Source organism: Ascaphus truei, chromosome 6 (genome assembly GCF_040206685.1).
Source record: "Ascaphus truei isolate aAscTru1 chromosome 6, aAscTru1.hap1, whole genome shotgun sequence".
Classification (NCBI taxonomy): Eukaryota; Metazoa; Chordata; class Amphibia; order Anura; family Ascaphidae; genus Ascaphus; species Ascaphus truei.
The window spans coordinates 47,740,231-47,754,596 of NC_134488.1; the positions used below are offsets into that span (position 1 = coordinate 47,740,231).

The 14,366-nt window shown below is 54.8% G+C and overlaps 1 protein-coding gene across 4 annotated transcripts in view; it reads left to right on the forward strand.

Annotated features, from left to right (window-relative positions):
* DRC12 (dynein regulatory complex subunit 12 homolog) overlaps positions 1-14,366 on the forward strand; it is a 16,257-nt gene continuing 1,891 nt past the window's right edge. For all 4 annotated transcript variants that reach the window (XR_012802153.1, XR_012802154.1, XR_012802155.1 and 1 more), the window contains exons 1-6: positions 1-151; positions 712-789; positions 927-989; positions 4,067-4,186; positions 5,180-5,272; positions 10,058-10,188. Coding sequence is in view for 1 of the 4 variants with exons in the window: in XM_075604164.1 (XP_075460279.1) it covers positions 714-789; positions 927-989; positions 4,067-4,186; positions 5,180-5,272; positions 10,058-10,188 (483 nt within the window). In the remaining 3 variants the exon portion in view is untranslated. The remainder of the gene's footprint in view (positions 152-711; positions 790-926; positions 990-4,066; positions 4,187-5,179; positions 5,273-10,057; positions 10,189-14,366) is intronic.

The following is a 14,366-nucleotide window of genomic DNA, read 5'->3' on the forward strand; positions in this document are numbered from 1 at the left end:
CTGCAGCCATTAGGCAATGGCTGAGGGGCGTGGCATCAACCTCTGTTCCCATGGGCTGTGCATGTGTCTGTCAAGGTATCCCCACCCCCTGGAAGGTAGGGGGGCGGGTGTCAACTAGAGAAGAAGCCTCAGTTAACGAGACATACACCAGGTAAGGGGAACGTGTTAGCCCTGCAGCTGCCAGAGGTGTGATGTTTATATGTAATGTAGGGTGACCTGGCTGCAGAGGATCAGGGACAGGCTCACACAGTCCTGCGTGTATATGTAGTGCAGGGTGACCTGGCTGCAGAGGATCAGGGACAGGCTCACACAGTCCTGCGTGTATATGTAATGTAGTGTGACCTGACTGCAGAGGATCAGGGACAGGCTCAGACAGTCCTGGGTATATATGTAATGTAGAGTGACCTGACTGCAGAGTATCAGGGACAGGCTCACACAGTCCTGGGTGTATATGTAATGTAGAGTGACCTGACTGCAGAGTATCAGGGACAGGCTCACACAGTCCTGGGTGTATATGTAATGTAGAGTGACCTGACTGCAGAGTATCAGGGACAGGCTCACACAGTCCTGGGTGTATATGTAATGTAGGGTGACCCCTGACTGCAGAGTATCAGGGACAGGCTCACACAGTCCTGGGTGTATATGTAATGTAGAGTGACCTGACTGCAGAGTATCACGGACAGGATCACACAGTCCCTCTCTCTCCTGTAGAGATGCCGCCCAAGCAGAAAGGAAAGTCCCAGAAGAAGAAGAAGAAGATGAAGATGAAGAAGCAGAAGGATGGATCAGGTGGGAGGGAGAAGGAGAGAGGCACTGAACCTGTGGTGTGATCCAGGGAAGGCCTATCCCACTCTACCCCTATGTGGGGGTCTGTGTTGCTATACAGAGGGTCTCTCTTTATACCACGGGTCTCTGTCCCCCCTCAGGTTTGCTGGAGGAGCATCTCCGCAGGGCAGTGCTGGAGGTGGACGTTTTACAGGATCATCTGGGTGAGAGAACGAGAGGGAGACAATGGTGTGTGTGTACTAAGCAGTGCTACACCACAAGCCACCTTACTGCCCAGACAATGGCACGTGTGTACTAAGCAGTGTTACACCACAAGGCACCATACAGCCCAGACAATGGCACGTGTGTACTAAGCAGTGTTACACCACAAGGCACCTTACAGCCCAGACAATGGCACGTGTGTACTAAGCAGTGTTACACCACAAGGCACCTTACAGCCCAGACAATGGCACGTGTGTACTAAGCAGTGTTACACCACAAGGCACCTTACAGCCCAGACAATGGCACGTGTGTACTAAGCAGTGTTACACCACAAGGCACCTTACAGCCCAGACAATGGCACGTGTGTACTAAGCAGTGTTACACCACAAGGCTCCTTACAGCCCAGATAATGGCACATGTGTACTAAGCAGTGTTACACCACAAGGCTCCTTACAGCCCAGACAATGGCACGTGTGTACTAAGCAGTGTTACACCACAAGGCACCTTACAGCCCAGACAATGGCACGTGTGTACTAAGCAGTGTTACACCACAAGGCTCCTTACAGCCCAGATAATGGCACATGTGTACTAAGCAGTGTTACACCACAAGGCTCCTTACAGCCCAGACAATGGCACGTGTGTACTAAGCAGTGTTTCACCACAAGGCACCTTACAGCCCAGACGATGGCGCATGTGTACTAAGCAGTGCTACACCACAAGGCACCTTACCCCCCGCTGAAGGGAATGGGCCATGTCTTCCCATGGCAGAACGGGTCTAATGAAATAGCACCATTTAGTAAATATGGCCCTATGTGTCTGTGTGAGTTTGTGAGTGTGTGAGTGTGACTGTGTGAGTCTGTGTGACAGTGTGACAGTAACTGTGTGAGTGTGTCATTGACTGTGTGAGTGTGAGTGTGACTGTGATAGTGTGACTGTGTAACTGTGTGACAGTGATGGTGTTACTGATTAGTTGTCATTGTCTGATGCTGGGATATATTTGAGGTGTCAGATCTCAGCACTGCTTTTCCTATAGCAATATGTCTCCTATTGTGTGTGTCACTGTGTATCTCCTATTCTGTGTGTGTGTGTCACTGTGTATCTCCTATTCTGTGTGTCTGTCTCCTATTCTGTGTGTGTGTGTCACTGTGTATCTCCTATTCCGTGTGTCTGTCTCCTATTCTGTGTGTGTGTGTGTGTCACTGTGTATCTCCTATTCTGTGTGTCTGTCTCCTATTCTGTGTGTGTGTGTCACTGTGTATCTCCTATTCTGTGTGTCTGTCTCCTATTCTGTGTGTGTGTCACTGTGTATCTCCTATTCTGTGTGTCTGTCTCCTATTCTGTGTGTGTGTCACTGTGTATCTCCTATTCTGTGTGTCTGTCTCCTATTCTGTGTGTGTGTCACTGTGTATCTTCTATTCTGTGTGTCTGTCTCCTATTCTGTGTGTGTGTCACTGTGTATCTCCTATTCTGTGTGTCTGTCTCCTATTCTGTGTGTGTGTCACTGTGTATCTCCTATTCTGTGTGTCTGTCTCCTATTCTGTGTGTGTGTGTCACTGTGTATCTCCTATTCTGTGTGTCTGTCTCCTTATTCTGTGTGTGTGTCACTGTGTATCTCCTATTCTGTGTGTCTGTCTCCTTATTCTGTGTGTGTGTCACTGTGTATCTCCTATTCTGTGTGTCTGTCTCCTATTCTGTGTGTGTGTCACTGTGTATCTCCTATTCTGTGTGTCTGTCTCCTATTCTGTGTGTGTGTGTCACTGTGTATCTCCTATTCTGTGTGTCTGTCTCCTATTCTGTGTGTGTGTCACTGTGTATCTCCTATTCTGTGTGTCTGTCTCCTTATTCTGTGTGTGTGTCACTGTGTATCTCCTATTCTGTGTGTCTGTCTCCTATTCTGTGTGTGTGTCACTGTGTATCTCCTATTCTGTGTGTCTGTCTCCTATTCTGTGTGTGTGTCACTGTGTATCTTCTATTCTGTGTGTCTGTCTCCTATTCTGTGTGTGTGTCACTGTGTATCTCCTATTCTGTGTGTCTGTCTCCTATTCTGTGTGTCTGTGTCACTGTGTATCTCCTATTCTGTGTGTCTGTCTCCTATTCTGTGTGTGTGTCACTGTGTATCTCCTATTCTGTGTGTCTGTCTCCTTATTCTGTGTGTGTGTCACTGTGTATCTCCTATTCTGTGTGTCTGTCTCCTTATTCTGTGTGTGTGTCACTGTGTATCTCCTATTCTGTGTGTCTGTCTCCTATTCTGTGTGTGTGTCACTGTGTATCTCCTATTCTGTGTGTCTGTCTCCTATTCTGTGTGTGTGTCACTGTGTATCTTCTATTCTGTGTGTCTGTCTCCTATTCTGTGTGTGTGTCACTGTGTATCTCCTATTCTGTGTGTCTGTCTCCTATTCTGTGTGTGTGTCACTGTGTATCTCCTATTCTGTGTGTGTGTCACTGTGTATCTCCTATTCTGTGTGTGTGTCACTGTGTATCTCCTATTCTGTGTGTCTGTCTCCTATTCTGTGTGTGTGTGTCACTGTGTATCTCCTATTCTGTGTGTCTGTCTCCTATTCTGTGTGTGTGTCACTGTGTATCTCCTATTCTGTGTGTATGTCTCCTATTGTGTGTGTCACTGTGTATCTCCTATTCTGTGTGTATGTCTCCTATTGTGTGTGTCACTGTGTATCTCCTATTCTGTGTGTGTGTGTGTCACTGTGTATCTCCTATTCTGTGTGTGTGTCACTGTGTATCTCCTATTCTGTGTGTGTGTGTCACTGTGTATCTCCTATTCTGTGTGTGTGTCACTGTGTATCTCCTATTCTGTGTGTGTGTGTCACTGTGTATCTCCTATTCTGTGTGTGTGTCACTGTGTATCTCCTATTCTGTGTGTGTGTGTCACTGTGTATCTCCTATTCTGTGTGTGTGTCACTGTGTATCTCCTATTCTGTGTGTCTCTACTATTCTGTGTGTGTGTCACTAACTGTGTGTTACCCTCTGTGTGTGTGAGTTACCATGTGTGTGTCATTGTGTGTGAGGGGTCACTGTCTCACTATGTATATCCCTCCTGTGTATACCCCACTGCACCCCACAGCGCTGCGCAGGCAGGTGACCCGCCGGGCACAGGAGCACAGAGAGGAGCTGCGTGGGAAGCTGCAGGAGCTGCAGGGAGACCTGCAGGAGGAGAGGCATGAGAAGCAGGCCATATACAGCGGTAAGGACTGGGAGATAGTCGGTGGCGAGTCCTGCAGTGTGCGGGCGGAGTAAGGCCATATACAGCGGTAAGGACTGGGAGATAGTCGGTGGCGAGTCCTGCAGTGTGCGGGCGGAGTAAGGCCATATACAGCAGTAAGGACTGGGAGCTAGTTGGGGGCGGGTCCTGCAGTATGCGGGGTGGAGTAAGGCCATATACAGCAGTAAGGACTGGGAGCTAGTTGGGGGCGGGGCCTGCAGTGTGCAGGGCGGAGTAAGGCCATATACAGCAGTAAGGACTGGAGCTAGTCGGGGGCGAGTCCTGCAGTGTGCGGGAGCAGTAAGGCCATATACAGCAGTAAGGACTGGGAGCTAGTTGGGGGCGGGGCCTGCCATGTGCAGGCGGAGTAAGGCCATATACAGAATTAAGGATCGGGAGCTAGTCAGGGGCGGGGCCAGCAGTGTGCGGGGCGAAGTAAGGCCATATACAGCAGTAAGGACTGGGAGCTAGTTGGGGGTGAGTCCTGCAGTGTGCAGGAGCAGTAAGGCCATATACAGCAGTAAGGACTGGGTGCTAGTTGGGGGCGGGGCCTGCCATGTGCAGGCGGAGTAAGGCCATATACAGAATTAAGGACTGGGACAGTGGTAAGGACCGGGAGCTAGTCAGGGGCGGGGCCAGCAGTGTGCGGGCGGAGTAAATATGAAGGCAATATAAATGCGCCACTTAATTTCTCAGCTAATTTCGTTTGTGCGATGGTCTGCAGGTCTCTAGCACAGAATGGGTTAATGAGGCATTATCAGTATTTTTTCATTATCAGCGTCCGAGCGTCCGGGGGTTATCATAATCTGTTCCTAATGTCAGACTGTTTGTCCTCACAACAACAGGCACATGGTTGTGTTCATTGTTTGCAAATAAGTAAAGCAGCCGCTATAAGGGGGATTACGCTGGGAAGGGGGGCCCTGCTACATGGGACTGCCCCTTTAAGTACCCCTCCCTACCACCCCCCTCCCCCAGAAATGACCCATCAGCATCGCACCCTGGAACAGCAGAGCGCCGCGCAAATCCACGCTCTAGAGGAGGAGGTCGCACAGCTGAGGGACAAGCTCGGTAAGAAGGCGACCCACACTAATCTGATATATATACACACCCCGGCCTCCCTCTCTCGCACACACACACCCCCAGCCTCCCTCTCTCGCACACACACACACCCAGCCTCCCTCGCACACACACACACCCCCAGCCTACCTCTCTCGCACACACACACCCCCAGCCTCCCTCTCTCGCACACACACACACCCCCAGCCTCCCTCTCGCACACACACACACACACACACACCCAGCCTCCCTCTCTCGCACACACACACACACCCCCAGCCTCCCTCTCTCGCACACACACACACACACCCCCAGCCTCCCTCTCTCGCACACACCCCCAGCCTCCCTCTCTCGCACACACACACACACACCCCCAGCCTCCCTCTCTCGCACACACACCCAGCCTCCCTCTCTCACACACACACACACCCCCAGCCTCCCTCTCTCGCACACACACACACCCCCAGCCTCCCTCTCTCGCACACACACACTCCCAGCCTCCCTCTCTCGCACACACACACACCCCCAGCCTCCCTCTCTCGCACACACACACACCCCCAGCCTCCCTCGCACACACATACACCCCCAGCCTTCCTCTCTCGCACACACCCCCAGCCTCCCTCTCTCGCACACACACTCCCAGCCTCCCTCTCTCGCACACACACACACCCCCAGCCTCCCTCTCTCGCACACACACACCCCCAGCCTCCCTCTCTCGCACACACACACACCCCCAGCCTCCCTCTCTCGCACACACACACACCCCCAGCCTCCCTCTCTCGCACACACATACTCCCAGCCTCCCTCTCTCGCACACACACCCCGGCCTCCCTCTCTCGCACACACACACACCCCCAGCCTCCCTCTCTTGCACACACACACACCCCCAGCCTCCCTCTCTCGCACACACACACACCCCCAGCCTCCCTCTGTCGCACACACACACCCCCAGCCTCACTCTCTCGCACACACACACTCACAGCCTCCCTCTCTCGTACACACACACACCCAGCCTCCCTCTCTCGCACACACACACACACACCCAGCCTCCCTCTCTCACGCATACACACACCCCCAGCCTCCCTCTATCGCGCACACACACACCCGCAGCCTCCCTATCTCGTGCACACACACACCCCCAGCCTCCCTCTCTCGCACACACACACACACCCAGCCTCCCTCTCTCGCACACACACACACCCCGACCTCCCTCTCTCACACACACACACACAGGCCCCGGCCTCCCTCTCTCTCACACACACAGCCACCGGCCTCCCTCTCTCGCACACACACCCCGACCTCCCTCTCTCTCACACCCCGGCCTCTCTCTCTCACACACACAGCTCCCTGGCCTCCCTCTCTCTCTCACACACACAGCCCCTGGCCTCCCTCTCTCGCACACACACCCCGATATCCATCTCACACACACACACCCCGACCTCCCGCTCACACACACACACACACCGACCTCCCTCTCACACACACACCCCGACCTCCCTCTCTCTCACACACACAGCCCCCGGTCTCCTTCTCTCTCACACAGAGCCCCCGGCCTCCCTCTCTCGCGCACACACACCCCCAGCCTCCTTCTCACGCACACACCCCCGGCCTCCCTCTCTCGCACACACCCCCGACCTCCCTCTCTCGCACACACACCCCCTGACCTCCCTCTCTCACACACACACAGCCCTCGGCCTCCCTCTCTCACACACACACCCCCGGCCTCCCTATCTTGCACCCACAACCCCTGGCCTCCCTCTCTCGCACACACACACCCGGCCTCCCTCTCTCACACACACCCCCAGTCTCCTTCTCACTAGGGTTGCCAGGTGGCTTCCCCAAAAATACTGGACACAATGGTGAAAGGTGCGACACGCTTGACACACACACACACACATCTCTCACGTCTCTCTGCTCCATGCTGTTTCCTCCTCTCTTTGGCTCTATCCCTTGGCTCCTGGCACCTCCTGCTGATTGATTGCTGTGCTATGCAGTCAATCAGGAGGAAGGAACCTGCATAGCTCCCTCGCCACAGCCCTGCTCTCTCCCTGCTTAGGGAAATCCAGTGGTCCCCAAAGCCGGTCAGGTCACTATGTCCAGAGAAGTAATACCGGACACATACATGTCCAGTATTACCTCTATTTTTTTTACTGGATTGAGTGTCGAAATACAGGACAGTCCGGTTCAATATTGGACACCTGGCAACCCTACCTCTCGCACACACCCTGGCCTCCCTCTCTCTCACACACCAACCTTCCTCCCTCTCACACACACCCCGACCTCCCTCTCACACACCCGGCCTCCCTCTCACACACCTGGCCTCCCTCTCTCTCACACCCCGACCTCCCTCCCTCTCACACACACCCCGGCCTTCCTCTCACACACACCTCATTTTCCCCATCGTCCCCCATGATCTTCCCATCGTTCCCCATTTTCCCCATCATCCCCCATGATCTTCCCATCGTTCCCCATTTTCCCCATCGTCCCCCATGATCTTCCCATTGTTCCCCATTTTCCTCACTGTCCCCCATGATCTTCCCATCGTTCCCCATTTTCCCCACCGTCCCCCATGATCTTCCCATCGTTCCCCATTTTCCCCATCGTCCCCCATGATCTTCCCATCGTTCCCCATTTTCCCCACCGTCCCCCATGATCTTCCCATCGTTCCCCATTTTCCCCACCGTCCCCCATGATCTTCCCATCGTTCCCCATTTTCCCCATCGCCCCCCATGATCTTCCCATTTTCCCCATCACCCCCCATGATCTTCCCATCGTTCCCCATTTTCCCCATCGCCCCCCATGATCTTCCCATCGTTCCCCATTTTCCCCATCACCCCCCATGATCTTCCCATCGTTCCCCATTTTCCCCATCGTCCCACATGATCTTCCCATCGTTCCCCATTTTCCCCATCGCCCCCCATGATCTTCCCATTTTCCCCATGGCCCCCCATGATCTTCCCATGATTCCCCATTTTCCCCATCGCCCCCCATAATCTTCCCATTGTTCCCCATTTTCCCCATCGCCCCCCGTGATCTTCCCATTTTCCCCATCACCCCCCATGATCTTCCCATCATTCCCCATGATCTTCCCATCATTCCCCATTTTCCCCATCGCCCCCATGATCTTCCCATCGTTCCCCATTTTCCCCATCGCCCCCCATGATCTTCCCATCGTTCCCCATCGCCCCCATGATCTTCCCATCGTTCCCCCATGATCTTCCCATCTTTCCCCATCGCCCCCATGATCTTCCCATCGTTCCCCATGATCTTCCCCATTGCCCCCCATAATCTTCCCATCGTTCCCCATTTTCCCATCGTCCCCCATGATCTTCCCATCGTTCCCCAGTTTCCCCATCGCCCCCCATGATCTTCCCATCGTTCCCCATTTTCCCCATTGCCCCCCATGATCTTCCCATCGTTCCCCATTTTCCCCATCGTCCCCCATGATCTTCCCATTGTCCCCCATGATCTTCCCATCATTCCCCATTTTCCCCATCGTCCCCAATGATCTTCCCATCGTTCCCCATTTTTCCCACCTACCCCCATGATCTTCCCATCGTTCCCCATGAACATCGCGCACACACACTCTCGCGCACACACAGCCCCCGGCCTCCCTCTCTCGCGCACACACACACACACACACACACACACACCGACATCCCTCCCTCTCACACACACATCCCCATTTTCCCCATCGCCCCCCATGATCTTCCCATCGTTCCCCATTTTCCCCATCGCCCCCATGATCTTCCCATTGTTCCCCATTTTTCCCATCACCCGCATGATCTTCCCATCGTTCCCCATTTTCCCCATCACCCCCCATGATCTTCCCATCGTTCCCCATTTTCCCCATCACACCCCATGATCTTCCCATCATTCCTCATTTTCCCCATCGTCCCACATGATCTTTCCATCGTTCCCCATTTTCCCCATCGCCCCCCATAATCTTCCCATCGTTCCCCATTTTCCCCATCGCCCCCCATGATCTTCCCATCGTTCCCCATTTTCCCCATCGCCCCCCATGATCTTCCCTTCGCCCCCCATGATCTTCCCATCTTTCCCCATCGCCCCCATGATCTTCCCATCTTTCCCCATTTTCCCCATCGCCCCCATGATCTTCCCATCGTTCCCCATTTTCCCCATCGCCCTCTATGATCTTCCCATCATTCCCCATTTTCCGCATCGCCCCCCATGATCTTCCCATCGTCCCCCATGATTTTCCCCATCGTCCCCCATGATCTTCCCATCGTTCCCCATTTTCCCCATTGTCCACCATGATCTTCCTATCGTCCCCCATGATCTTCCCATCGTTCCCCATTTTCCCCATCGTCCCCCATGATCTTCCCATTGTTCCCCATTTTCCCCATTGCCCCCCCATGATCTTCCCATTGTTCCCCACTTTCCCCATCGCCCCCCATGATCTTTCCATCGTTCCCCATTTTCCCCATCGTCCCCCATGATCTTCCCATTGTCCCCCATGATCTTTCCATCATTCCCCATTTTCCACATCGTCCCCAATGATCTTCCCATCGTTCCCCATTTTTCCCACCTACCCCCATGATCTTCCCATCGTTCCCCATGATCTTTGCGCACACACACTCTCGCGCACACACAGCCCCCGGCCTCCCTCTCTCACGCGCACACACACACACACACACACACCGACATCCCTCCCTCTCACACACACACCCCCTGGCCTCCCTCTCTCGCACACACACACCGACCTCCCTCACACACACTCCCCGGCCTCCATCTCTCTAACACCCCCTGATCTCCCTACCTTTCACACACCCCCAGCTGGCTCCCAGTATGCACTGCGGCAGCAGCGGGAGGAAACGGAGCGCATAGCAGCGGAGAGAGAGGCAGCGGTCTCGGAGCTGCGTCAGGAGGTGGACAAGATGGAGTCAGAATACGAGGCTCTGCTGCATGTAAGGGCGGCCGCGTGTAATAGCCCGTATGCCCGCTGTGTATACCTAACCTCCCACTGCGAAGGCATATTCCATCAATATTCACAGGCTAGAGCTCCACAGCGGGGCTGCTGGTGTAATGGTTAGAGGTGCAGTTTCCCCTGTATGCGCATTTGTTAGAGATCTCTCTCCTACACTGTACAATACAGTGAGCAACCTGTGCGGAAGCAGAGACTGATTGAGCCACCTGTGCTGAAGCAGGGGCTGTGCTGACCTGTTGGGGGGGCTTGAGGACGGGAGCAGAGCTCCCCTGCCTTAAATAACGTAGTGTGAACGCAGGGATATATCTCCCTCTCCTCTCCGCCCATATCACTGTCTGCCTGAGCGTCCCCCGAGGCCGAAATAACATTATTTGAAGGTAACGCGAGCGTTATCCGGGAATAACATGGCGTTACCCCCATGCCAATGAGCTGCAATCCGGACGCTATTTTTGCATATAATTAGCTTTGTGGATACGGTGTTAACGGCGGTTTACGGTTGTAATGTCATGTTATTTGCCCTGATTTAATTAAGTTTAATGAGTCTAGGCCAAAGAGCCTCATCAGTGGATCTCCGGGTAAGACAGTGTCTGATCAGTCTCTGTGAAGTCTGCATGGAAAACAGCCCTGTGCTGCCTGCTGGGACGGCACAAGTGAGAATAATCAGCAGGAGTTGCCGTGTGGACACTGTGATGCAGGCTTTGGGCCTAGTTAAATAGCAACAAAGTAACACTATATATATATAGCTGGGCTGCATGGTGTTACTTTGTTGCTATTTAACTAGGCCCAAAGCCTGCAGCACAGTGTTTCATATATGAAAAGGGGAAAGAAGCAGCGCCCGCCCTGGTGCATTACCACAAATAAAACATTTTAATATGGGGGAAGGGGGTAGACAATGCCACTTACAAAATAGATTAAGATAGAATTCACATCACGATATCTTTGACGGTGTAATGGGGATTTATCCCCATTATCCCGCTCCCTGAACACAGCGGCCCCCGCTCCCCTGAACACAGCGGCCCCCGTTCCCTGAACACAGCGGCCCCCGCTCCCCTGAACACAGCGGCCCCCGCTCCCTGAACACAGCGGCCCCCGCTCCCTGAACACAGCGGCCCCCGTTACCTGAACACAGCGGCCCCCGTTACCTGAACACAGCGGCCCCCGTTCCCTGAACACAGCGGCCCCCGTTCCCTGAACACAGCGGCCCCCGTTCCCTGAACACAGCGGCCCCCGCTCCCTGAACACAGCGGCCCCCGCTCCCTGAACACAGCGGCCCCCGCTCCCCTGAACACAGCGGCCCCCGCTCCCCTGAACACAGCGGCCCCAGCTCCCCTGAACACAGTGGCCCCCGCTCCCTGAACACAGCGGCCCCCGTTCCCTGAACACAGCGGCCCCCGCTCCCTGAACACAGCGGCCCCCGTTCCCTGAACACAGCGGCCCCCGCTCCCCTGAACACAGCGGCCCCCGCTCCCTGAACACAGCGGCCCCCGCTCCCCTGAACACAGCGGCCCCCGCTCCCTGAACACAGCGGCCCCCGCTCCCTGAACACAGCGGCCCCCGTTCCCTGAACACAGCGGCCCCCGTTCCCTGAACACAGCGGCCCCCGTTCCCTGAACACAGCGGCCCCCGCTCCCCTGAACACAGCGGCCCCCGCTCCCTGAACACAGCGGCCCCCGCTCCCCTGAACACAGCGGCCCCCGCTCCCTGAACACAGCGGCCCCCGCTCCCTGAACACAGCGGCCCCCGCTCCCTGAACACAGCGGCCCCAGCTCCCCTGAACACAGCGGCCCCCGCTCCCTGAACACAGCGGCCCCCGTTCCCTGAACACAGCGGCCCCCGCTCCCCTGAACACAGCGGCCCCCGCTCCCTGAACACAGCGGCCCCCGTTCCCTGAACACAGCGGCCCCCGCTCCCCTGAACACAGCGGCCCCCGCTCCCTGAACACAGCGGCCCCCGCTCCCCTGAACACAGCGGCCCCCGCTCCCCTGAACACAGCGGCCCCCGCTCCCTGAACACAGCGGCCCCCGCTCCCTGAACACAGCGGCCCCCGCTCCCTGAACACAGCGGCCCCCGTTCCCTGAACACAGCGGCCCCCGTTCCCTGAACACAGCGGCCCCCGTTCCCTGAACACAGCGGCCCCCGTTCCCTGAACACAGCGGCCCCCGCTCCCCTGAACACAGCGGCCCCCGCTCCCTGAACACAGCGGCCCCCGCTCCCTGAACACAGCGGCCCCCGCTCCCTGAACACAGCGGCCCCCGCTCCCTGAACACAGCGGCCCCAGCTCCCCTGAACACAGCGGCCCCCGCTCCCTGAACACAGCGGCCCCCGTTCCCTGAACACAGCGGCCCCCGCTCCCCTGAACACAGCGGCCCCCGCTCCCCTGAACACAGCGGCCCCCGCTCCCTGAACACAGCGGCCCCCGTTCCCTGAATACAGCGGCCCCCGCTCCCCTGAACACAGCGGCCCCCGCTCCCTGAACACAGCGGCCCCCGCTCCCCTGAACACAGCGGCCCCCGCTCCCTGAACACAGCGGCCCCCGCTCCCTGAACACAGCGGCCCCCGTTCCCTGAACACAGCGGCCCCCGTTCCCTGAACACAGCGGCCCCCGTTCCCTGAACACAGCGGCCCCCGTTCCCTGAACACAACGGCCCACGCTCTGTACTTATTGGCAATTTGGACGTATATTGTGGAGTGCATCCTCCATTACTCCTGGACAGGACTTGTAACTATATTATTGGTTTATACAATATTTCTCTTATATATGGTTTATTTATTCATTTTTTCCATTTATATTTTTACATCTTTATTTTGTGCTTAGCGCTGTTTTTTCTTTTTTTAATATACATACACACAAAAAGACACAGCGGGCAGTCCAATACAGAAAATAGGGTTTGCTGCATGTTCCATAACCATAAATAGAACAAAACTGTTTCCCCCAAAGAGCAAACAAAAGCCCCCCTCCCCTGAGGAAGCTCCTTTCTAGACCGAAACGTTGGATTAAGTAAGCTTTGTATATTTAACTACAGGTTTTCTGTACATTATCTATTGAGTGTGTTTCTTGTTTTCTCTTTGGGGGAAACAGTTTTGTTATATATATATATATTTATATATATATATATATATATATACATATATACATATATACATATATATATTCAATACATTTATAGCATAAAACTACAAAATTAGAAAAAGGAAACAAGCAAAGGTTTGTATTCCTATATTTACCGCTCTTACCTTCTCCGGCGGTAACTCCCCCTGCGTGATCCCGTTGAGATGGTGTCATGTTGCCATGACAGTGGGACGTCACAGCGCCTGTTTGATGGGAGCATGTAGGGGGAGAAGGTAAGAGCCGCTCTCCCCCCGCACACATCCCTGCACCGGAAATACCCCCAGCCAGAACCCGGAGTCTCCGGGGCAAACCCAGAGTTCTGGTAACCCTGTGTCTGCAGTGGGACTGGAAGTCACAGCCCCCGGTACCTGACCACGGTTCTGGTGACCCGTAATGTTGGGGCGTTATCCGGACACGAGGCTTCAGCACAGGTAGTTTTGGCTGAGCCACTGATTGAGCCACCTGTGCTAAAGCAGGGATATCCTTAAAACCTGACCTGTTGGTGGTCCTTGAACTGGAGTTGGCCAGTCCTGGTGTAGTGAATTCGGGTCTGAGTAAGAGCCCTAATCTGCACCTGTCTACTCCCAACGGTGACACTCTGTTTGTGTTAACACTTGATCGTCTCTCCCTTTGGAGAGCGCTCTGTGTCTGTCCCTTTGGAGTGCGCTTTGTATCTCTCCCTTTGGAGAGCGCTCTGTGTCTGTCCCTTTGGAGAGTGCTCTGTGTCTGTCCCTTTGGAGTGCGCTTTGTATCTCTCCCTTTGAAGAGCGCTCTGTCTCTCTCCCTTTGGAGAGCGCTCTGTATCTGTCCCTTTGGAGAGCGCTCTGTGTCTGTCCCTTTGGAGAGTGCTCTGTTTCTGTCCCTTTGGAGTGCGCTTTGTATCTCTCCCTTTGAAGAGCGCTCTGTCTCTCTCCCTTTGGAGAGCGCTCTGTATCTGTCCCTTTGGAGAGCGCTCTGTGTCTGTCTCTTTGGAGAGCGCTCTGTGTCTGTCCCTTTGGAGTGCGCTTTGTATCTCTCCCTTTGGAGAGTGCTCTGTGTCTGTCCCTTTG